The sequence below is a fragment of the Phasianus colchicus genome, chromosome 19, assembly GCF_987193195.1.
Source record: "Phasianus colchicus chromosome 19, bPhaCol1.hap1.1, whole genome shotgun sequence".
Taxonomy (NCBI): domain Eukaryota; kingdom Metazoa; phylum Chordata; class Aves; order Galliformes; family Phasianidae; genus Phasianus; species Phasianus colchicus.
Window position 1 is genome coordinate 4,112,950 of NC_143454.1, and position 23,672 is coordinate 4,136,621.

Here is a 23,672-nt window from a genome sequence, read left to right on the forward strand (position 1 = left end):
ATTTTCACCCTGGTTTGGAAGTTTGCCTCTAGATTGTGTGACAAGTTTTGGGTATTTGGGGGTTAGCAGTTGGTGTGGATAGAAGTGTGCATCTGGGTTCAGCACTGCCTGGGGAGCCTGGCTGGGCCATCCAGGTTGGCTGCAGCAGCAGCTTCTGTACTTGTTAATATAATGAGGAAACTGATTAATAGATGGAGGAGTTATTGCTTTCATTAGTCTTGCTTAAGAGCAGTTGTTGGGTAAGTCTGTGTAGTAGGCTGTGGAGCTGAGCTGGGTTACACTTCAGTTCTAGAGGTAACCAGGCAGTATTAACCATCAGTTAGCCCCTGGTCAGGAGCTGAGGTCAGGGCACTTCTGAAGGCATGAACTGCCCAACGCATTGCAAGACGATGGCAGTACAGCATGCTAACACAGCAGCACGGCCGTCCTGCCTTTGGAGGGCTCTCATCTTCTCTTTGCTTTGTGTTTCAGAAATGTAGATCGCAGCTGCTGCCTGTGAAGGACTCGTGCCCATCTGAGCCTGCGCAGCGTCTCTGACTGCTACCATGATCTTCTGCATACTGCTGCTGGCCTCCCTGCCTGAGCCATCCGGCTCCGAAGTCAACCCTGGTAGGGAGCTGCCAGATTGGGCTCCAATCTCCCAATTCCCCTACCTTCATTCTCAGCCTTTCTTTGCTTTTCAGGGTGAATGCGTGTAAGTGTAATGAATGGGCATAAACATAATTGCTGATGTAATCCTTGACTGCCTGCTCCTAGGCTGAGGTAGATGGTTTTCTTTGACTGTGCTGGTGTGCAACATCTGACAGTTCCAGGAGGGCTCAGGCATGTGGATTTATTCTTTCCAGTGCTTTCAGCAGGTCTGTGTGGAGTTCTGGTTCTCTCTTCATTGCTTTGGCTGTGCAACGTGCAGAACAAACCTGATTGTAGGCTGGCTCAGAGATGCTTTGCTCACTGTAGAAATCCAATTACCAGTTAGCAAAGTCTAAACAGCAGTACTGCAGCCAGCAAAGGGGATTCTGGAGAGGGATGTGGAAAGGAACATTTAGAAACCATACCTGGCACAAAGCTAAGCTATAGGTAGGAGTGCAAGCCTATGAGTCCCTGTGGAGGGAGTGACCTCTTATCCTGCAGCACCGAGCAAGTTACAGGTCTGAGTGATTAATAAGATAATGATCTGCAGCATATTGCGAAAATCACCGTAATAAGGTGGCTGCTGCTGGAGACAGTCTGAAATTAATTAGTCTAGTCTGTGTCCATATTGGCCCAAGGTGTGGAGAGCCAGCAGTGCTGCCCTGGAGGGGCTTGTTGTGTCTGGCTGTGTTTGAAGCACTGTGACTGTGTTTGGCTCTGACCCCGCTGTCCCTTGTAGATGTTTGCAGCAGTTTGAGGTTGTGCTGCAGCCACACAGATGTGAAGTGAGGCCTGTGGGGGAGCTCAGCAGGTATTTATATGCCTGTTCCCAGTGCCCAGCTTTGAACAAGGGTTGCCAGCTGGTTCTGATTGTTTTCCCTGTACTTCCACAACATTTAACAATCACATGCAAGTCCTTTTAGGTGGTGGTAAGTACATAAATTACATGCAGGAAAAGCTGTTCTCAGTGTGGGACCTTGGCTGGAGGGTGGGCTATGAGCACAAGGCTGTAGTACCACCCTCTGGCAGTGATTTCATCCAAGAAGTGAACATTTGGCTTTGCTAGGACTTCAGAGTTTGGCTTCCTGAAGAAGCTTTGCTTTCTTAGCTCCCCTGGCTGTTCAGCTGCCTCTGTCTCAAGGGCTGTGTCCTGTTCCCATCCAGACACGTGGCCCAGCTGGTGCTCCTTGGTTGTAATGCCCACTGATTGTCTTGCTCTGAGCTGCTCCAGGAGCAGTCTGAAGCACCTCTATAGCCTGTCTGCAGCTTTGTCTGTAAGCAGTGCAGGTGCCCCTGAACCAAAGGGGCTGCTTTGTGGATGATGCCAGGCCTGGGTGGGAAGGATTCCGTATTAGTCCCTTAGCCCTGCATCAGATGTCTGATCTCACTGTGAGAGATGTGATAGACCCTCCTATCTGCCTGTCAGGGGTGTGTGTCCTGGGGTGCACAATGAAGAGCTGGGGAAGTCTGAGCAGGGGTCCTTGCTGGGTGACAGAGCCCAGGTGGGCTTTTTGCACAAAAGGACTTGCTTTTGGTGAGAGTTTTCTGCTGCTGTGAGTCACAGCTGTGTTCAGAGTGCATTCCTCAATGCCAGGGCTGCTCTGGTTTCCATTTGCCCTTTATATGGCATTGTTGCAGGGAATGCCATTTTAAGCAAAAATGTGGCCAGGCAGGACTCCCACTGCAGAATCACAAGAGCACTTTCTGCTTTCAGGTGATAATTGTGCCTTTTTGGGAACTCTTTAGATACTCACCCACAAGTCAGCAGCATAACAACTTAATAATAATAGGTCAAGTTCTACTGGTCCCTTCTGTAATGAGGCTGTTGACTTTTCCTTATGCATAATACGTTGCATTCTGTACCTTTTGATGGGAAAGGAAGTGATGGCTGTGTTCCATATATGTTCCATATATGACCATGAACACAGACAGTTGTGTAGTGGTGTTTTCTAGTTTTTGTGTACTCTGCCATAGTGCTAATTTGGTTTTTGACTTTACTTGCACTCAGCATTCAGGTGTTTGTAGAACAGTTTGTTCTGGTGGTAACAAAAGGTGGGTTTCGTTCTTCTGCCTTTTCTCTTCCAAGGATTTACCAATGACCATTCTGCTTTTAATTGTGTAATGATTTAATCCCAAATAACGATACAACGCTTTTTCATCTGCTGTTGGTGTCAGTCTGACAAAAATATCTCACTTGCCTGTTCTGAATACTGAGCCTTAATGAATACATTAAGACTTTGAGTTTTCTGAAGCATCTCTAATATTCCAAGACATTCAAAACATGACATCAGGCGGAAGAGCTTGGCCAGCAGAGACTTGTAAGCTGCTGCACTGGGCTGTAGTGAGCTTGCAGAGCTGTTGTCTGTACTCCTTTGAGGCACCAAGTCTGAACTCTTACATGGAGAGAGATGCTTGCTTCACTTACAGATGCAGGTAGTGACAGACCAACGTGAGCAGTGTGGACTCTGCTCAATTTGCTGTGACCTGCAGTGACACAGCAGTGTCAGTGCTGTGGGAGACAGAGTCAAAGGCTTTACTGAAGTCTAGGTAGGCTGCATCCACAGCCTTTCCCTCATCCACCAGGTGAGTCACTTAATCATAGAGGGAGATCAGGTTGGTCAGGCAGGACCTGCCTTTCATGAACCCAATGCTGGCTGGGCCTGATCCCTTGCTTGTCCTTTGCATGCTGTGTGATTGCACTCCAGATCACTCCAGTGATGTTCCCTGGTACTGAAGTCAGGCTGACAGGCCTGCAGTTCCTGGATCCTCCTTCTGACCCTCCTTGTAGATGGCTGTTGTGTTGGTAGGTCTGCAGTTGTCTGGGACTTCCCCAGCTGAGACTGCTGAGAAATGATGGACAGGAGCTTGGCAATCACTTCTCCCAGCTCCCTCAGCACCCTCAGGTGAATCCCATCCACTCCCATGGACTTCTGGCAGTACAGTGAAATAGCAGGTTGCTAACTTCTCAATAACAATGTTTCCCACTGCATCCAATAAACGATAGAGATTTTCCTTGGACCTCCTTTTGCTGTTAATGTATTTGTAAAAACATTTTTTATTATCTTTAACAGTGATTGCCAAATTTAATTCTAGCCCACCAGCCTCACTTCCAACCCTGACATGCTACCCTTCATTTCTAGCGAGTCAGGTTTTATCCCTTTCCCCATTCAAACCTAGTCTGAAGCTGTCTCAGTGAGCCCTGCCAACTCCTGGGCTGGAATGCTTTTCCCCTTTGAGGCTGGTGGAGCCCATCTGTTGTCAGTGGGCTCAGTGTTGAATTAACTGCCCTGTGATCAAAAAAACAGTTGCTGTACATTTCATTGTAGAATGGGTCCATGCAATCAGTAATACGAGTATGATTTTGGGTTTCTTGTTCTTTGTCTTGACAGGACTCTGCTGAATGATACTGAGTGTATTTCATTACTTATAATTCTAGTTTATGGCAATTACAAAGCATTCTATCCTTTTTATTTGTGTTCTTGATTTTATCATTACCACGTTTATTCCCTATGAATGGCAGCCTTTTAATTAAACTTGTCTGTTGGTCTCTAAAGAGTTGGTATTGATTTTTGCTTGCTTTGGTTCCTGTTTCCAGCTACATGCCGTTACCCTTTGGGAATGCATGAAGGCACAATACGGGATGAAGACATCACTGCTTCCAGCCAGTGGTATGATTCCACAGGACCCCAGTATGCACGGTAGGTTAACGTATGGCAAAATAGAAAATTCTGATTTTCTTTTGAAGTTATCCAATATGTGATTGAGGAAAATATATTTGTTTAGCTTCAGTGTTGAAGACGCTCATTCTTGTAACACGTGAAGCTGTGACTCAATATTAAGAATTTTCCCCATGAAGTGGTGAGATGTCAGACACGTACCCAGGGGTGGCCATGTCTCAGTGTTTGGGGCAGTTCAGGATTTGGCTGTTCAGGGCAGCACAGCATAGTGTTGGATTGAGCCCCGTGGTGAGCAGGAGGTTGGACTGGACTTCCAGAGTTCACTTCCAACACTGATCTTCCAATGGATTTGGACCTTAAAAGTCAGCCTGGGACAGCCCCCCGGGGCTCTTGCACAGTGTTTGAAACTTGTAGGAAATCACTGATGAGGATGAATTTTCAACAGCATCCTTTTGAACAAATGGGCTGTGTCCACTTGGACCCCAAAACCTGGAAAATGTAGAGTTGAGGAATTGTAAAAAAGCAGCTTGAGGATTTTCTTTCAAGATCAAGCAATACTAACATGTTTCTCATGAGCTTTTCATTTTTGTTGTTTCATTTACCTCAAAGCTGATATTTTCAAAATATTTACAAATCTGAATTTCCTCAGAGTTGTTTGTTATGATGATGTCAAACATTCCTGCAGTTTCTGTGCAACTCAGATTTGAATTTCAAGTTAGCTACAATGCTTTATTTATATTTATTTTTATATATATATAAATTATATATATATATATTTGCATTTATAAATATGCAAAATATATATATTTGGGATTGCTCCCAGTTCTGCAAATACGTGGGGCATCACTTACCATGTGCTACCAAAATCTGCTTGCCAGGGCAGCTGGATGTCCGCAGGGTGAAGACATAAAGATGTCCCCAGCTGACTTTGTTACAACTGTCTTTCTCTTTCCACTTCCTTGACCTGTGTGTTTCCTGGATACTTCTTTCCTTGGTACATAGGGGTTGACTGCACTCATGAATTCCATCAATTAGAGCTGAGATTGCTGTCAGAATGACAAGGGCACTTCAAGGGCTTCCTGTTTGCTAGGAAATCTCTTGCTGAAGAGACTGCATAGCCTTCTTGTGTCCACATTAGAAACTTTCACCACCTGCTGGCTTGCACAGCCAAACTCAGACAAGTCTAGGTAAGGCATTGGTGCCTTTAGTGGCTCCACCTGCTGATGAGTCCTTTCCAACTTGAGATATTCTGTGGTTATGTGGTTCTATTTCCAGAGTGCTCTTCTTGGCATGCAGTCTCCAAGGATTAAAAACCTGAATTTTTGCATCTGGTACTGCAGTGTTCAACTTCTAAGCACAGAATTCCACGTCATGTAGCTAGCAGTGTTGTGTACAAGCAAGTCTGATGAATGAAGATGTGACAGATACTTTGAGATGACACAGAACAATTTGTAGGTGGGCAGAGCTTGCTTTCTTAAATGTATATTAAGATAACTCCTCTTTGTGCTTGATACAGCTGTAGGGAGGAGGTTGAACAGAGTTCCCCATGTGAGATGTAGGAGAAATATGCACTTCCTGGGCATGATGCTAAAAAGCAGGCAGTGCACCATTTGCTACTGAGTAGCTCAGTTGTATCTGAGCAGCATTATATTATTGCTTCTGTGACAGAAATGACTCTTAATGGTTACAGAGAGGTATCTAAAACAAAGAGGGGCTGTCCTGAGCAGGAAAAACCTGGCTGCAGGACTCTGGGAAGTCTCAAAAGTCAGTCCAAAAAGGAGAGGTTTTTGTTACCCTTCTTTTGCTCAATTCTCAGTTTTAAGGTGTCTCCTGAGCTACTGGGGAGGATTGGTGCTTGGAAGTGAAGGCTTTTAATTTGTGTTTTCCCCAGGTTACAAAGGGAAGAGGGTGATGGAGCCTGGTGCCCAGCTGGCTTGCTGCAACCAGAAGACGTACAGTTCCTCCAAATCGACCTGCATAAGCTCTTTTTCATCACCTTGATTGGGACTCAGGGACGACATGCCCGTGCCACAGGCAAAGAATTTGCCCGTGCTTATCGAATCGACTACAGCCGCAACGGGGAGCGCTGGGTCTCCTGGAAGGATCGTCAGGGCAGGAAGGTGAGCACAGACAGGGAGCTGTTGGAGAGGGTGCAGAGGAGCCACAAAGGTGATCAGGGGACTGGAGCACCTCCCCTATGAGGACAGGCTGAGGGAGCTGGGCTTGTTCAGCCTGGAGAAGAGAAGGCTGTGGGGTGACCTCATTGCAGCCTTTCAGCACCTAAAGGGAGCCTACAAACAGGAGGGGAATCAACTCTTTGAAAGGGGAGATAACTGCAGGATGAGGGGAAATGGTTTGAAGCTGAGGGAGGGGAGATTGAGGTTGGATGTCAGGGGGAAGTTCTTGACAGAGAGAGTGGTGAGGTGCTGGAACAGCTGCCCAGAGAGGCTGTGGATGCCCCGTCCATCCCTGGAGGTGTTGAAGGCCAGGTTGGATGGGGCCCTGGGCAGCCTGGGCTGCTCTGAAATGTGGAGGTTGGTGGCCCTGCATGTGGCAGGGGGTTGGAGCTTCATGATCCTTGAGGTCCCTTCCAACCCTGGCCATTCTGTGATTCTATGAGTATAGTAGGTACTGAGTCAGGGAGCATGCAGAGTACAAGAGGGTTAAGATGCTGTCCCCTTGTTTCTGACAACAGTTAAGGATGGTGCTCTCCTTTAGCACTGCTGTTGCAAGATTGTGAAGTTCTGGGCCCACAATAGTGTCTAGCATCAGCCATGTACCATTGTATGCCTGCAGCACCACTTCATTCCTGTGCTTTTGGGAGCACTGCTCAGCATCAGCAGTGGCCAAGGCTGGAGGCAGGTGCTGAGTTTGTCCACACACTGCTGAGTTTGCTCAACAGTAATGGCAGCTTGTGGAGGTGTTAGACAAAATCTGTCTTATTTTTTGCCGTATAGAATGGTAAAAATGTCTGTTTTCCTGTTATGGAGCTGATGCAGAGGTACCTTTCTTCTGAGAGACTGGGAGGTGGCTGAAGCTTTCTTCCTTTTACTGGGATTCTTCAAGACTGGCTGCAATGCCATGGAAGAATAAGAAATACCTCTTAAGGAGGAAAATTAATCTAATTGCAGTCTAAGTGAAATTTTGCCATATGTTTTCTCCTGGTGGGTCTCATCTTCTATCAGCAAGGTGTGGTGGATCAGCAAGGATCCAGCTTAGCTGGCTTCTCAATCTCCTATATTAGGTTGTCTGAGAGCTGAAAAGGTCAATCACTGTCTCCTGCTTCCTGAATTCAGGAATTAGCCATGTACCTGGTTCACTGAAAAAGTCATGAGTGTTTCTCTTAGGAAGAGGGATGTTAAGAGGCTGCCAATTGAAAGCCTGTTGAGGAGCCTGAAGAAGATGCAGAAACAATCTTTTTGACTGTTCTTCTTTACCAAAGATGGAACTGTTCAGCTGGAAGGGACCTACAAAGATGGTCGAAGCTGCACCTCTCTGGGGCTAACCAAAAGTTGAAGCATGTCATTGAGGTCACTATCCAAATGACTTTTGAACACATTTGCCCTTGTTGAATTTCATGTCACCTGTATCACGCAGTGATCTACCTAGATCCTGCTGCAAGGTCTCTCATCCCTCGAGTCACCTTCTGGATTTTAGGGCGGTTGCTGGGACTGTGCAGATCCGTAGTTGTGTACAACCAGGTGCAGGAAACTTTCACAGCTGATCCAGCACAGTTGAACAGATGATGTGACCTCTCTCTGTTTTGGCAGCCTTGCTGTGCTATTTATCCTTCATCATCTTCAGAGAGATACAGTTCTGTGAGTGGCTTCTTTCTGTAGTATAGCATGGCCTTTTAGTTCTCACTGCACTCCTACGCCACAATGAGTCTGTGCTGATGTGAAGATGAAGATTCTGCTCCTTTATTGGCCTCCCCCATCTTTTAAATTGTCATCACACCACCAGTTGCAGTCCATGTGATCTTTTGAACAACCTCTGCTTCTGCTTCCACCCTTCCAAGAGTAACTCTTGATGTCAGAAGTGTTCTTATTTTGTCTCCATAGGTGCAGGTCCTTTCAGAAATCTCTTACATGCTTTGTGTCCATCACTGGGAGATTGACAGTTCAGCTTTTTCCACACACTGACTGTCAACATAAGCAGCAGACTGTTCCCAGAACTGCAGTGAAGGTGAAATCCGTGACACATCAGACTGTACTTCAGTGGTGTCTGGCAGGGCTGCTTGCACTTCCATCCACCAGGCACTGCAGCACCTCTGAAATTTTGTTGTCTTGTGCAGCATTTCATAGAAGAAGGGTATCAGGACTTTCCACAAGTTAATTAATGATGAGGGCAAGTACTCAGTTACTTGCTGTTTGAATGTGCACAGAGGATTGCTTGAAGACAGAGAGGTTATGTACAAGTAACCAAAGATCTCTGCAGCGTGTGGTCCACTTATATGTTCATCTTTCACCTGCCTTTCTCCTCTCCATCATAGTCCTGCCTGGTAGGGGTCTGCAGTGGGCAGGAAGCAAAGTGGCAGTGCTCCTCACCCTGTCAAGCACACAGCAGGCAGGAGGAGGGGAGCAGCAGGTGCCAACCATACTGAGTGGAAAACTCCCCAGTCTTACACTGATGGCATGCAGCTACAGCACCGTACGCACGGATTGCACAACAGGGAGAAGTTACTGATAAGGACTTGTCTTTTCCAGGTAATACAAGGCAACATTGATACGTATGATGTGGTCTTGAAAGATCTCCGGCCTCCCATCATTGCTCGCTTCGTCCGGGTCATTCCTGTGACAGAGCTGCCCATGACTGTCTGCATGAGGGTGGAGCTCTATGGCTGTGTGTGGTACGGTAAGTAGCTGCTGCCTGTACTGCAGAGTAGTCCTCGCATCACACTGACTGGGACTCACCTGTGTGTGCAGAGGGAATTCCAGACCCACAGGACTGCTGCTGTTGGTCCAGATCACAAATACAAGGGTTGTGTGAGCAGGGATAATGGGAGGCGGCTGCTGCTGTGTTTCTGAGGTGTGTGGCCTTCTTTTGTAGATGGGTTGGCATCCTATAGCATCCCCGAAGGAGGGACGATAGCGGCTCCTGGCTTTCCCATCGTTTATCTGAATGACTCGACCTATGATGGCTACCAGGAGCGCAGGTGGGAGAAGTCATCCTGTTTCCTCTCAGTCCTTCTGCAAGTCATCCCTTCTTTCTTACTTACCTCGTCGCTAATATCTCGTATCCCAAACGCTTCTTTGGTGAGACCTCCCTAGCTGCAAGTTATCCTATTAATGCTCCAAAGCATGTGCTATTTCAGTGGGTTTGTTCCAGGCCCTTTGACATGCTGTTAGTTCCTGTTTTAGAGGATGTGGGCTCATGACATAACAGGTTCATTCTTAGATGGCAAAGGCTGTCAGGAAACGGGTTTTTTTTTATTACTGGAAGTTGTCAGTGCTTCTCTTCTAAGAAAAGAATGTCGTTACACAGCTCACGTTGTCTTTGTTCATGGCTTCCATCTGTGCCTGATGTGATGAGATGGTCCTGATGTATTTAGTTGCCTTAAAGCCCTCGTCACTCTTGGTGTCTAATTTTGACCATATCCATTGTACTTATTTATGTTGGGTCAGGTATAGCTTTAAGCTGTTTTTTGATACTTCAGATTGTAAGGTGCTGCCACTCTTTGTTGCTCCAGTTTGGAGTTGGAGATCTGGCTGGACTTTTAGCCTATGTGTCACTGGGACAGATAAAGATCCTTCCCCCCTTTAGTTGCCTCTGTTGCTTATGCAGGCTGCGTTTCAAACTGTTGCAGGAGGTTTCCAGGGTAGACAGGGCATGAAAGTACACAGCAGCTGAATGCAAGGCCTGCACTCAATACCTGTGAGCTCCTATGCAGATCTGAAGTGCTCTGTTTAAAAAGGCCTGATGGACTTGAAACGCTTTGGAAAACTGCATCACTCCCTGTGGGAAGCTTCAAGTCAGCAGAGGCACCACTGCCAACATAGCATGAGGGGAGGTTGGCTGATTGCTCACTGTAGAGATTTCTTGGGTATGATGCTTTTCCAATTTGGAATAAAAACAAAACAAAAAACACCTTAAAATAACTGGATTTTGAGAACTCATTGCAAGGCCCGTTAATTTTTCACAAAATTGAGATTAATTAGGTAGGTTGGCACGATCCTTATGTTGAGGCAGTTCTGGTTTATGTAACTGTTGGGATTTGGAAAGAGTTCATTGACAGTCTGAATCTGAAATATTAAATAACAGTGAACTTGTAGACATTGTGTGACCACTTTGTTTGCTGTAGATTTGAGCACCTTTAAAAGGCATTAAACCTTTTAGTACCTGAGTATGGATGTCCTTTTGGGGCAGCATATCCCTGCTAGGAGTGGGCCTAATAAGTGACCCAACAGTGACTTTTCAATGACTTGCTGTCATAATTTAAGGTGCTTCCATTCCACGTCCAACTGCAGCTGTCATCAACTTCTTTGAGTATTTTTTATTTTTTACCTGAAGTTCTTTATACTTTGAGGTGATTTTTGCAAAGTTGTCTTATGTCATGTTGAAATATGGGAGGAGAAAGTACCTTCTTAGTGCTTGGAAGATGTGGTGAGGTACCAGGTACCTGTGTCTTAGGTTAGTGTCTGATACTTTCAAACTGGGTTGGATATAGAAGAAAAAAAGAGGATTATATGGTCAGAAAGAAGCAGGTGCTACATTTAGAAGTCCAGTGCTTAGGATGCTGAGTTTGCTGGGCAATGTCAGGAAGCTCTAAATGCAGACACAAAGCTCACTGTGCAAACAAGGAGTCTTCAGAGCTAGCTAAACCTAAGTTTGTGTGCTTTACTGGTCTGGAATGGAGTCTCCCTTGTCCAACTGTTAACCTGCTTTGGAGCCCACAAGGCATGTGTACCTGTGCAAATCCTTCTGATTTGAGGGCTCACCTGAAATGGGCTGTGGGACCTCCAGCATACGTAGCAGCAGCCCGAGTGACAAAGGCTTCCTAGAGGAGCTGAACAAAACAAGTCCAGGGAGCAAGCTTGGGCACTAAGGCTGCTGAGTGTTTGCTGTTTCCTTGCTGTAGACTGAGGGACGTTCCAGGGATGACACCAGAAGGACGACAGGTCAGGAGTGTACCACATCTGGCATCTTTTACTTATACAGCTTTCCAGCACTGACCTGGTGGGCTCTGCACTCTCAGATAGGAAGTGGAACAAAACAGGGTTCTGGGAGAAGAGTCTGATCAGCCTTGCCAATGGAACTGATAATGCTTTCCTCTTGCACAAGCAACAGTGCCAAAAATAACCCCAGTTAGAACTGGCCGAGCTGCCCAGGGTCTCGCTGCTCTTTTTTCTGCTTTTCTGTGCCTTCCTGCAAACCTTTCCCCACTGATTTCCCCAGGGTAGCGTGGAGCAGTGTGCCTCCACACAGCACGGTGATGAAATGCTGCCCTGCAGTTTGCTGTTCGGGAATCTTGCAGTATCACTTTCTGTAGTCTCCATTTTTGTTGCTGAGAAGCTCTGCTCAAAGCTTGGCTTCGCCGTCAGTGCAAAAACTCCTGCCTCCTCCGAGGCAGGGAAGGGCTTTAAAATCCCAATTTGAACAGAATAAATGGGTAGGAAATGAGGTTTTTGTCTACGACGCGTTAAGAACAAACAAAGGGTTGTTTTCCCAGCGCCAGCCAAAGGTCCCGAGTGCTTTCACATCTGAGCTCTGGGTGCTGAGCTGTGTAACTGTGCTTCTTCCTGGCCAGGCACTTGTATGGAGGTCTGGGCCAGCTGACGGACGGCGTGCTGGGGCTGGATGACTTCACACAGAGCCACCAGTACCGCGTGTGGCCGGGCTACGACTACGTGGGCTGGAAGAACGAGAGCTTCAGCACAGGCTTTGTGGAAATGGAATTTCAGTTTGACCGACCGCGGAACTTCACCTCCATGAAGGTACTGGGTGTTGTCCTCCTCCTGCTGCCTCGGGGTGGGCTTTGGCTCTGCCTGCTCCCAGCTCCTCATTCAGGGGTTGGAACTTAATGATCCTTGAGGTCCCTTCAGCTCAAGCTGTTCTGTGATTTGGGTTCTGTCTCCGAAGCTGGAGGATGTAATGTGCACAACGTTACATCCTCAGAGGGATGCACAGTGTGAGGAGGCATCATCCCAGGTTTGCTGATGCAGACTGCTAAAGCAGGGCAGCATGTACCTCTCTGGATCTTGGACACTGTCAGTATTTGGCTTAAATGACCAGGGAAATAATACCTGGAGCAGTGTTTAGGCAGCCCTTGTGGGCAGTTAAGAAGGATTTAGGATGCAGGCTGCTCAGTGTTTAAGGCCTGTGTGACCCTTAAAAGAAAAGAACGTGTTTTTGTTTCCATTTTTGATGAAAAACAACTCTGGATGCCTCAGTCTATGCTTGTGCTCTGGGAAGTTACTTACACAGAGGAGAAGGATGACCTGAACTTTTAAATTCTGTAGTAAATAGAATCTTCTAAAAAGGGTCAGTGGCTTTTCTTGTACGGGTTTCAAATGAAGGAGAACCCACCACATCCTTCAGTGAATTGTTTTGGTGGTTACATACCCTGGTTTTATTTTGTCTATTTTTAACTTGCGACCATTGGCTCCTAGCCTGCTTTTGCTGGCCAAAAGTAGGAATCTTGCCTTCTCAGAAACTTTCCTGCTTCTATACTGCGGTTAAATCACGTTCTTAATCACTGCTTCAGTAAACTAGGTTGGCTGAACTTCTCAGTGCCTTCCCTGTGAGATCTAGGATCACTTTTGTAGCTGTCTTCCAGTCCTTTCTTTGTCTGCCAATATTCCTTTGGAGGTACAGAGACTGGATGCAGGGTTTCCATCGAACTGCATAAAAGAATGGTACCAATTCCCTGGCTTTGGATAATTCCTCTTTGTTTATCAATCTTGTGATCATATTAGTTCTCTTAGCCAAAGGATAGGGAGCCAGTGTTCATTAAGACTTTGGTATCGTGCTGAAAGTCAGTTCAAAGTTACTGGCTTCCAGTGCAGAAAGAATTACTTAAGTTTTGTTCCTGAGTTCACAGTCCTGAAATGAGTCAGTCCAGAGGAACACTTTCCTCCTAGGAAAACACCTAAGAATGATTTGTGCCTTGACTTTTTTTTTTTTTTTTTTAAGACTTACTGGACAAATTTTGATCAGGCGAATATTATTCATGAGCTCCTATTATGCCAATCAGAACAAGTGTTCTAATGCCTCTTAAAAGCCTGTCATGTAAACACAGCCATCCTGATCAACCAAATAAATAAGCATGTAAAAATAGCTACTTCATTTAGTGTTTGATTATAAAACTGTATTTATCAGCATAGATTATTCCTTGTTCCTTATTAAATATGAGCTGTTTCAGCTTTGCGTTCTGCACAGACTTGGTGGTCTGTAAATACTTTGTGTTACATCTTGGTACCTTTTTGCTTGGTTCCACTCTTGTGAACTTCCCCAGTATCCAAGGAAGTACTAAAAATAAATGTTAGCAAATATTGCAGCTGCATTGCAAACTACTTAGGCTTGCACATTATAAAATTGGACTTCAGTAGGTGGTGTTTGGAATAGAAAGTGTCTCTGTATCGGTCCAAGATGTGAACATATCCAACTCCTACCCAAATACGGCACAAACTGTGTATTGCAGATGTCAGGCTTTCCTGCCTTGTTATGGATGACTATATCTCCATACTGAATGTTGTCTAAGCTTCATCTGTTCTTAATTATGCTCAACTACCCTTCTTTTGTCTTCTTTCTTCTCACCAGGCCTGTTGTCCTCATTACTGTTTCCCTGCTATTCACTCCAAGATCTCAGAGGCCGTGCAATTAATAGGGTTCAGAGCTGCATGTAGTTTGGAAAGGGCTGTTGTCACAGTTGCTAATGCTCCGGAGTTGTTAGGAAATGATTTCCAGAGTTGCTAAGGGAGGGCTGGACCACTGTGGCTATGAAAACAGAGGTGTACGGTGAGAGACACTGAACTATTTAAGGTTCACCTTATTCCTTTGACTCCCAGTCATTGGCTACAGTGCCAAAATACCTTGGTCCTGATCTTCAGGATGTCTTTGCTTTAGTGAGATGTTAACTGGGCAGCATAGTGATGGCAGTTTAAATTCAGCATCACTGCCTAAACTGATGCTGCCACTGCAGCAGGCAGGACTGAGCTACCAAGAGAATGATGAATGTGGGCTCACATGGCAGTGTAAAGAAAACAGCCACACAGAACTGCTGCTGTATGACGGGAGAATTTCTTCCTGAGGTCACACACATTGCTTGGTTGTTTTGTGGAAGAGATCACCTCAACTGCGGAAGCTGAAGGGTTTCTAAAAGAGGTCAGGGCCCAGGTACAGTTTTCTTTTCCCTTGCAGAGTGTGTGATCAAGGAGAGTTGGTGTATGAGGCTTTAAACTGTACAAGGCTGCTTGGATTATATTTTTTATATGGGCCTTTTGAAGACTGATAAAATTTGGCTATTATTGTATCATTTATTCTGGGCTAAGAGTATTCATACAGAGAGATGTTAGAAAACCTTCACGAACAAAAATCCACGAGGCTTCAAGTTTTTTTTATTCCAACAACTCTTCCTCTTTCCTGCTGTGTTCTCCTTGCCAGGTGCATTGCAACAACATGTTTTCCAAGGGGGTGAAGATCTTCCAGAAGGTGGAGTGTCTGTTCAAACCACGCCTGATTGCAGACTGGGAGCCTGAACCCGTTGGTGTGGCAACGGTCTTGGATGACAAAAATCCCAGCGCCAGGTTTGTGACTGTCCCCCTCAATCAGCACGTGGGCAAAGCCGTGCTGTGCCGCTTCTACTTTGCTGACACCTGGATGATGATCAGCGAGATCTCCTTTCAGTCAGGTGGGTGTTCCTGCAGTCAAGTAGATCTCGGGAAGGGTGGAGAACAGAAGAGGTGATGTGGAGGTGCAGGATGTGAGCACAGGGTGCTGTGGGGCTGCACAGTGGGGAGGAGGTAGCAGGGAGTTGGGAGGGCAGTGCGTGTGTAGGAAAGTCAGGTCTACAGAGGATGCTTTTCAAGCTGTTAATGATGCAGGTATGCAAATGCACAGCCAGGGCAAAAATTAAAGTGTGGGGCATTTCTTTTTAAGGCAGTTGCATACTGTTCATCGGGTCAATTTTTACCTGCACCAAGTATAATTGAACTACATCTATAGCTAGCACAGAAATTAACAGATTGCAGGGTTATATATAAAAAACAAAACAAAAAAACCCACAACAGCGTGAAACTTTTGTTGTAAGTGTGCAGCAGAAGTCAGTACCATGAGGTGGTTTGAAAGGGAGGGAGTGGGCAGAGCCTTGAAGAAAGCAGCCATCACTGCTTAGTGATGTACACAACCTGTACAAAGGTTGTGGCTCCAGCTTTCTGCTCTGAGGTTCCCTTGTGAGGGGACACACATAGGGAAGCAAGGCTCTAATTGCAGCTTGGTGCTTATCTTGCTGATAGCAGCCCCTGCTGGCTGCCTTCCCTGTTACACATGGCACTAGGCAGGCTCTTGGTCCAGCCTGGTACAACGATTCTGCTAATCGTGCTCAAAGGAGAAAGATGACGGGTGCAAAAAAGCCTTTGCTTCAGTACCAGCTTTCTACCCAGGCTGAGGGAAGGATATTGCATGCACTGGCAGTTTGCTGTGGTTAGGAAGCACAGGCTGCTCGATGGAAAGGCTGTGCAGGCTCTGCTCACTCCTGCCGGGCAGGCGGGGAAGTTCAGCTCAGGATCTGCTGTGTGGGTCTCAGCCCAGGCTCACTCTGGAAGGCAGAGGTCATGTTTGGGATTACACTGACTGCTGGCAGGAGCAAGGAGATTTTGTTGGACTGATGTTTTCATTCCCCTCCCACAGACATGGAGAGCGTAAATCCTATTTTGGTTACGGCAGCCACAAGCACTACAGATGCCCTGGAAACAGCATACAACGTTACTGAGGGGACCTGGGGTAAGGGCTTCTGTCACTTAGTTGTGTCCAGGGCTCGAGGGTTGGGGGTGACATCCTGGCTGTTGTGGTCTCTCCCTCTCTGTAGATCTGGGTATGGCCTGCTTGTTGCCCTCGTACACAGGGCTGCAGCTGACAGTCCTCCAAGCCTCAGCTATGTCTTCTGCCCTCAGCTGGCCTATGCTGCCTCACAGAGCAAGTAGGCTGAGTGCATGTGTGCCACTGGTGAAACTCTGGAAGTACGTGGATCCATTGAAGGAGTTTTGTTCTGGTGCTAAGAGCAGTGCTTGGTTGCAGAAGTTCTCTGCACAGTTCTTAGCTGTGAGCCTTCCTATTGTGGCTGACCAAGGAAAAATGGGAACACAGCTGATGTTAATACTCAGGAATCCTAATGAATGAAGGAATGCCTAAGATCTTTTCTATACCAATCTGTAGGAAGGGACATGATCTCAAGGAAGTTAGCCAGCATGTGTAACAGCCTGTGCTTTACTGATGGCAGGTTGATCTTAATTCCTCTCTTTTTGCAGAAACCACATCTTCTGTAACGAGCACCTGGATAGGAGAGAAGGCAGATGACTCCAATACCTCCATCCTTGTGGGCTGCCTTGTGGCTATTATTCTTCTACTCCTGTTGATTATAATCATTATTCTTTGGAAACAATATGTTCAAAAAAGGCTGGAAAAGGTAATAAATACAGTGGGGCTATTTTGCAGGCACATGTTCAGATCTAAGAATTAACCCTTAAAGAGCTCTGAATTCTGTGGAAAGCACAGGGTTTCCTCTGCTCCCTCTAGCAGCTAAAACCCTGGTCCCTCAGCAGGGGAGGGTGCAGGCCCTATCCAAGATGTTACTGGAAACATCTGTACTGGCAGTTGCAGCCAGTACATTACTCAAACTGAGCGTCGCTTCAACAGCTTTTTCTTCCTCTTTTTCCTGAAGGCCCCACGCCGAATCCTGGAGGAGGATGCCACAGTTCGCCTCTCCTTCTACAGCTACACCATTGCCAACAACCAGACCCAGATCCACCAGTCAAATCCCACCTATGAACGTGCTTTTCCACTGGATTTGGAATATCACCAGCCAACTACGCTGCTCCACAAGCTTCCAGAGCTATCCCAAAGTGCAGAGGATTCAGGTAGGGGAATCATCAGACTCCAGAAGTTAGGCGTTTATTCTTTTGTTATTTCCTTCACATTTTTAAAATATGTCTGAGTAGTCTTTGATACAGTGCAGTACTATACAGCATTTTGAAGCTCAGAAGTCTTTTAGTATGTAACAGTGGCAGATGGAGCACCAGCCCCCACTGAAGGGTGGTGGCCTTTTATTGCTCTCTTTAAAGATTGTTTATGTGTTAGCTAGGTCATCTTCTTAGGAGCTGATTTTGGCAATCACAGCAGCAAGTCATCGCGTCTCATCAGCCCTTTGGCAATGGAGTCACTGCCTGCAGTGCTCCCACGCTGTCCAGGCTGCCTGGGGGAGGGGGAGGAGAAGGCCTTCAGCACGTCTCCCTGCAGCATGGGCTCTTTGAGACTCCATTAGAAAAAGCAGAGGCAAATGCAGCAGATGGTTGTCAGTGGTGTGCTGGCTTCCAGCCCCTGGGGAGCTTTTGGATGTGCACAGAAGGGAGCATTTCCCAGAGGCTTTTGTACTCCGTGTGCTGCTGTTCAGAGAATGGAAGGGCAGTGCTGCGTTCCTCAAGCAACAACTTGCTGAGGTCCAGCATTATGCTATATGAGGTGATTGATTTGGACTGAGTCAGGATGTGAATCTGAAGTGGGACACATGTTCTTTGTAATAACTGACCATACAGGGAGTTGTTTATAAAGAGTTATTGCGTGGTATTTATGTGACTAAGCTGTAAGAGATAAGGTAGTGTGATATCAGAGTACAGAGAAAATGGAGGCCCCAATCTCCAGAGAGGAATATAGAGCAAGTTTCATGTTGCAAGCAATGTTCCTTGTGTCAAGTAAAAGGAACAGATCAAATTTAGGATGAATCAGAAACAGGTAACCACTTTAGGCTTGTGCTTCCATGTCTGGGCAAGAATTTTTGCTCTCCCAGCTGGATAGAGCAGGGAGCTGATTAACACGAGTTCACTTGTAACTCTCAACTGTTTGTTGTGGAACTTGCAGAAGTGCAGTTTGTTCTGGTTTAAGCCCTAGTTAAAACAGAGCAGCCCTCCATCTAGGTTGGTACATTGGTATGAGGTTAACATGCATGCAGCTAAGCTGGATTCCCAGAGGTTTGCAGGATTCAGGAGTGGAAGCCAGCCACGCTGGTCTTAAGGGAGTGAGAGTCTGACTTAACCTGTCTTTGTTTTCTCCCCAGTGTGCAGTGGGGACTATGCTGAGCCTGACCTGACCAAGTCCACCCCTCACCAGGGCTTCCAGAACAATGTTCCTCACTATGCTGAAACAGATATCGTTCATCTCCAAGGCGTGACAGGTAACAACATGTATGCAGTCCCAGCCCTCACAGTGGATTCCCTTACCAAGAAGGACATCTCTGTTGGTGAATTCCCACGGCAGCAGCTACGACTGAAGGAGAAGCTGGGAGAAGGACAGTTTGGAGAGGTACAGCCATTCTCTTCCACGCTTTCTCTAGCAGAAAGGAGGTGTCTGGCACAACGAATCCTCTCAGCTGCACTCTGGCATGACTTGGGACTGGGAGACCTGCATAATAGTGTATTACTTAATACATGCCTTTGCTGTTGGTTTGGGCTCAAAAGGATCTTAAAATCATCTAGTTCCAAACCCTTGCTATGGAAAGGGACACTTTCCTTTAGACAAAGGTGCTGTGTTATTGTGTCCTTTAGGATAGCCTGCAGAGAGCCCTATTCTGTCCCTGCAAGGCTGCAGCCCGGTGCCACACAGGGGTCTTTCATAGCAGGCAAACTTTGCCTGCTGTCTGTGTCCCTGTTTATGACCTATAGGAAAGGCCTGGCAGTGTGAGTTCAGACTGCTTCATGCCCTTCCACAGAGATCTCAAACGAGTGGTGGCTGTCCCCCACCTGTAGGCATGTGACTGAACGTCGCTGACTCCAGCTGAGGCAGACTCACTCTGGGTGTACACAGAGTTTTCTCATGAGCAGGTGTTGGTTCTGATGGGGCTCTGTATTCTGGCCCTGGCCGAGGCAGACATTGCCCAGGCTTTGTGGTGCCCTCACATATTTTCTGGCGTCGCTTCTTGCTCAAGTCCCACTTTGCCTCAGAAGCCCGAGGCAGCATGATGCACACATCTGTCATCTGCCAAGCACTCTTTGTTCCTTGGGCTCCTCTTGAGCTCTGTATGTTTCTGCCTTTTTCTTTTCTCCCTACTAAGCCAGGTGATCCCCACACTCTGTCCTGCTCTTCACCTGTGTCTCTCTCTCCTCCCCAGCTTTTCCTCACTCACAGCCTTAACAATTCTGTTTGCTACATTTAGGCAAAGCACAGCCCTTTACTGACCTCTTCCTCATCTGTGTTGTGCCCGTGCCTTTAATTCCTCCCTGTGACACCTTCCTTGCTTCAGCCTCCCTCCCTTGTCCCCCCCACTTCTGTCTGCATCGCTCTGTATTGGAAAGGTGCCGGCATCCTCAGTCTCTTCACCTGGCTGTCAGCACAGCCACTGCTGTGGCATGGATCCTGCCCTGTCCTGGCTTGCACTCCAAAAATGTGAGGTTTTTCCTCACTGTTTTGCTTCTGGTTTCTCCTTCCTATTGATTCTTTTCCTTTAAATAACTGCTAAAGCTTTCTCCTCCTCCTTTCTGTTGTTGATCAGCAGCAGCCAGGTTCTCCATCCCCTTTTCCTTGGAGTTTGATTCACAGCCTGTTTCTTTCCTGACATCACAGGCTCTTCCCCTCAGTTCTGCAGATGTGCTGCATCACAGTTCTTCTTTCTCTCCATCTCACCAACCTAATCTTACCAAACTGCTCAGCATTGTAAGCTCAGCTCTGCTGCTCTGGCTTAGTGTGCAGTTTTGCTTCTGGCATCGTGGCTCATTCATGCATTTTTCACTCCACCCAGAGCTTCTGCAACTCCCAAGCCATTTATTTCTGTTCTAACAATCAGCTTTCTGGAACAGCAACACACTTACCTGCACTTTCAATAAGGCCCTTGGTACCATGGCTCTTTTTCTTACTGCTGGCTTATGTGTCTGGTCTCTGCTTGATGTTGCTAGACTTTCAGAATTTGATGAGAATGAGTCGTACAACTGTTCTTTGACCATGAGATTTCACTCTCCATGTAACTGCAGCAGCCTCTTTGCACTTCTGTTTCTGATTTGTAGGTTTGTCCATTTTCTCTGCTGTTTCCATTTTGTATTCACTGTGCTTCTTGCATAAGAAGCTGTGCTTCTTGGTGCATTCTTCATATAAAATTAATCTCCCATTATGTTTCATTACTGCTGGAGGCAAATCCAGTCTGCTCCCTTCCTGCAGTCCTTTTGCCTATCCTGCACACTCACTTCTTCTACTTTGTCCACTCCAGCAGTATTTGTCCAGTTCTCCTCTTGAGTGTGCATTCTGATAAATCCTCAAGCAAGTGTTTTGTTGCATCCTTTCCTCCATCTTTTTTTTATACAACCCTGGCAGTATTTTCATGTGGTTATTCATTTATTTATCTGAACAGACCCTGAATTCAGTGCTTTCCTCAGAGCATTCACCTCTGGTTGCACTAATAGGTGATGTGTTCAAACCACAACACACATGCATTTCTCCCTTTTTTTTTTCTGGAATTAAAGGACTCTGGAGAGTTGTCTGTGATTTCTGGATGCTCCTCAGTTCAGAGGTCAGGCTGCAGGACAATTCTGTATGTGTTGTGCATAAGCTGTACATACTCAATGTGCTACAGCCTGCAGTATTTGTGAGCACATGCAGCACAAAGCAGACAACCCCAGGCCTTCCTGAGCATCTCTAGTGCTTGCTAGGCAGGCTGACCCCCACTTAGTTATGCACTGCACCAATGGTCTACATCTGTGGAGTAAACCAAGAGCCCCTACAATCCACGTCTACATTATGGGCTTTGTGGTGTAGGTCCAGAATCCTGGGCCAACCCATGGGCTGTTTGTCATCAGAACAATATCACTTTTATTAGATCATTCACTTGGTCGTTCTGCCAGTGGTGACCAAACTGATGACCTCAGTATAAGATTGTTTTCCTCTTGTTTTCTGCTTGTGCATCTCATAGTTGCTCCTGCTTTCTGCCCTGCAGGTGCATCTTTGTGAAGCTGATGGCCTGCTGGAGTTCCTGGGGGTCCCTTCCACAGAATTCACTCACCAGCCAGTTCTCGTAGCAGTGAAGATGCTGAGATCAGATGTCAACAAAACAGCCAGGTAAGCACACCCACAGTGCCAGCCACCTGAGAAGGAAAGCAAATACTCCCCAAGCAACAGTTTCACGTGGGTTAACCCTGATGACCTCTGTAAGAGAGAGGTCTGTGTGTGTGCCTTGTGTCTGTGTAAGGAACAGGATGCAATCAAAGAGCTGAGGGTGGGAAGAAACAATGTCAAACTGGAATACTGTATTAATTCCCTTTTCTGGGGAAGGGGTGGATGCTGCATGCAAGGCCAGAACCATCTTTCAAACTCACTGTGTGCAGATGTGTAAATATTTCTGATCAAGGATTTCCTTACCTGCTGCTTGTGTTTTCTTTAGACAAAGGAATCGCTTAGGATTCAAATCTCTGTTTTCTGTTTTACAAGAAATGATTTCCTGAAAGAGATCAAGATTATGTCTCGGCTGAAGAACCCAAATATCATCCGGCTTCTGGGGGTGTGTGTGCACGACGACCCGCTGTGCATGATTACAGAATACATGGAAAATGGAGACCTCAATCAGTTCCTATCGCAGAGGGAGATCTACAGCAAATTTGCAATTTCAAACAACATTCCCTGTGTCAGGTAAGAGGAGCTGCCTGTCCTTAAGCTGAATCTGCAACACAGAGCTACCAGCTCCTTCTGTACCTTCCAGCCTGGCCCCAGCACAAACTGTGGGCACTGATTTCACTTTGCATAGGATGTTGTTCTTGAGGCCTGCATGAAGTGTCCCTGAGTGTGGGCTCTTCTGGTCTTACATTAATGAGGTTGCATCAAGATTTCATTCAATAGCAGACCAGTTGCATTGCAGATAGAGTTTGGGGATAAAGTCAGGAATTCCTCTTAGGTTTTCAGGATATTTTGTACGTTCTCTGGATGCCTAAAAAATATTACCTAAGGAGAGCTGAGTGTGGAGCTTCATTAAGGAAAGATTTCATCAGGCAAAGAAGAAAAACAGTGCTCTGGCAGAGAAGATGGTTTTGTCTGTAGGGACACTAACCCTCCTCTGTGGAAGGATTGGCATGAAGACACCTCTGCTACTGCAGAAATCCTTTCCTCAGGGACGAGAGTTGCATGTAGGGCTAACATGCACTGTGCTTGGAAAAGGAGCCCTCTGACCAGAGCTCCCTGCATTGCTCTGCCTTGGGCATTTTCACCCACAAAGGAATGGATTTATTTACAGGTAAAGGGCAAGGCAGGGCAAGTTCTGTGGGCGGACCGAAGAGGAGGTGGTTGTGTCTTACAGGATCTAGAAGACAGCAGCTCTGTTGCTGCCACAGCTGGCAGTGGTCAGTGCTCCTGTTATGGGATGTTAAGGAGACGTTGTAAGGAGTTGTGACAATCAAGAAGTGCTGTGAGATGGCTTTGCATCTGAGTGGACACATTCCAGCTCTCTTCAGTCTCCTGTCCTTTCCACACGTTTGAAATAGCTTTTGCCTTTAGAGCTGGGGCTTTTTTTTTTTTTTTTCCAGGCCATAGTCTCAAACAGTCTTTCTTCTGCTTACCTCTCACCTGACTTCAGCACCAGCGTGCAGTGTTCTTCACTGCTTTCCATTACTTGGCCCTTACCCATAAGGTTTTCTTCCTTTTCCAGCTGGTCCTTCAGCCACTCCTTTTGTCCCTTTCAGCCCGACAGTTTCATGCTGAAGGAAGCCTGTGTGACTAGCTCAGATGTCTGTCTCCATAGGAGCTGGGTACTGATAGCAAAATGAATCCCACTGCCAAAGAGTGCATCTTGTGTCTCTGCCAGTTCCTGTGGGTGTCTGATTGTCACAGCAAGTTCCAGCTGTCCCTACAGCTTTTTTTTTGTGTTTGAGATGCATCTTCCTGCTGTCTGGCTGTTTAACAAATCATGAAGATGAGTGAGAAGTCTCCCATCCCTCTCCTCTGTATGCAGTGCTGCATGCACCATGCACTGCAGAGCTTGCTGCACAGGGGGGCATGGAGCCAGCAGGTAGCTGCTGATAAGACCTGCCAGAATGCAGGTGGGTGGGGATTGGATGTCTTGAATTGAAAGAGAAGCAGCCCCAAGCATGAGGCACCGACTGAGGGGAAGGGAGAAGGCAGGGCTGGGAGTCTGTGCCTGCTCTGAAGCAGGAAGCCAGCAGCCAGGTGAGTGAGGTATGCATGGGT

The 23,672-nt window shown here is 46.7% G+C and overlaps 1 protein-coding gene across 4 annotated transcripts in view; it reads left to right on the forward strand.

Annotated features, from left to right (window-relative positions):
* Window positions 1-23,672, forward strand: part of LOC116234157 (discoidin domain-containing receptor 2-like) — a 52,200-nt gene that overhangs the window by 22,390 nt on the left and 6,138 nt on the right. For all 4 annotated transcript variants that reach the window (XM_090121347.1, XM_090121349.1, XM_031601549.2 and 1 more), the window contains exons 2-14: window positions 472-609; window positions 4,226-4,328; window positions 6,199-6,427; window positions 9,014-9,161; window positions 9,357-9,462; window positions 12,055-12,241; window positions 14,910-15,156; window positions 16,155-16,247; window positions 16,772-16,929; window positions 17,185-17,380; window positions 18,574-18,818; window positions 21,436-21,557; window positions 21,927-22,124. In XM_090121347.1, the coding sequence (XP_089977473.1) occupies window positions 546-609; window positions 4,226-4,328; window positions 6,199-6,427; window positions 9,014-9,161; window positions 9,357-9,462; window positions 12,055-12,241; window positions 14,910-15,156; window positions 16,155-16,247; window positions 16,772-16,929; window positions 17,185-17,380; window positions 18,574-18,818; window positions 21,436-21,557; window positions 21,927-22,124 (2,096 nt within the window). In that variant the 5' untranslated portion in view covers window positions 472-545. The remainder of the gene's footprint in view (window positions 1-471; window positions 610-4,225; window positions 4,329-6,198; window positions 6,428-9,013; window positions 9,162-9,356; window positions 9,463-12,054; window positions 12,242-14,909; window positions 15,157-16,154; window positions 16,248-16,771; window positions 16,930-17,184; window positions 17,381-18,573; window positions 18,819-21,435; window positions 21,558-21,926; window positions 22,125-23,672) is intronic.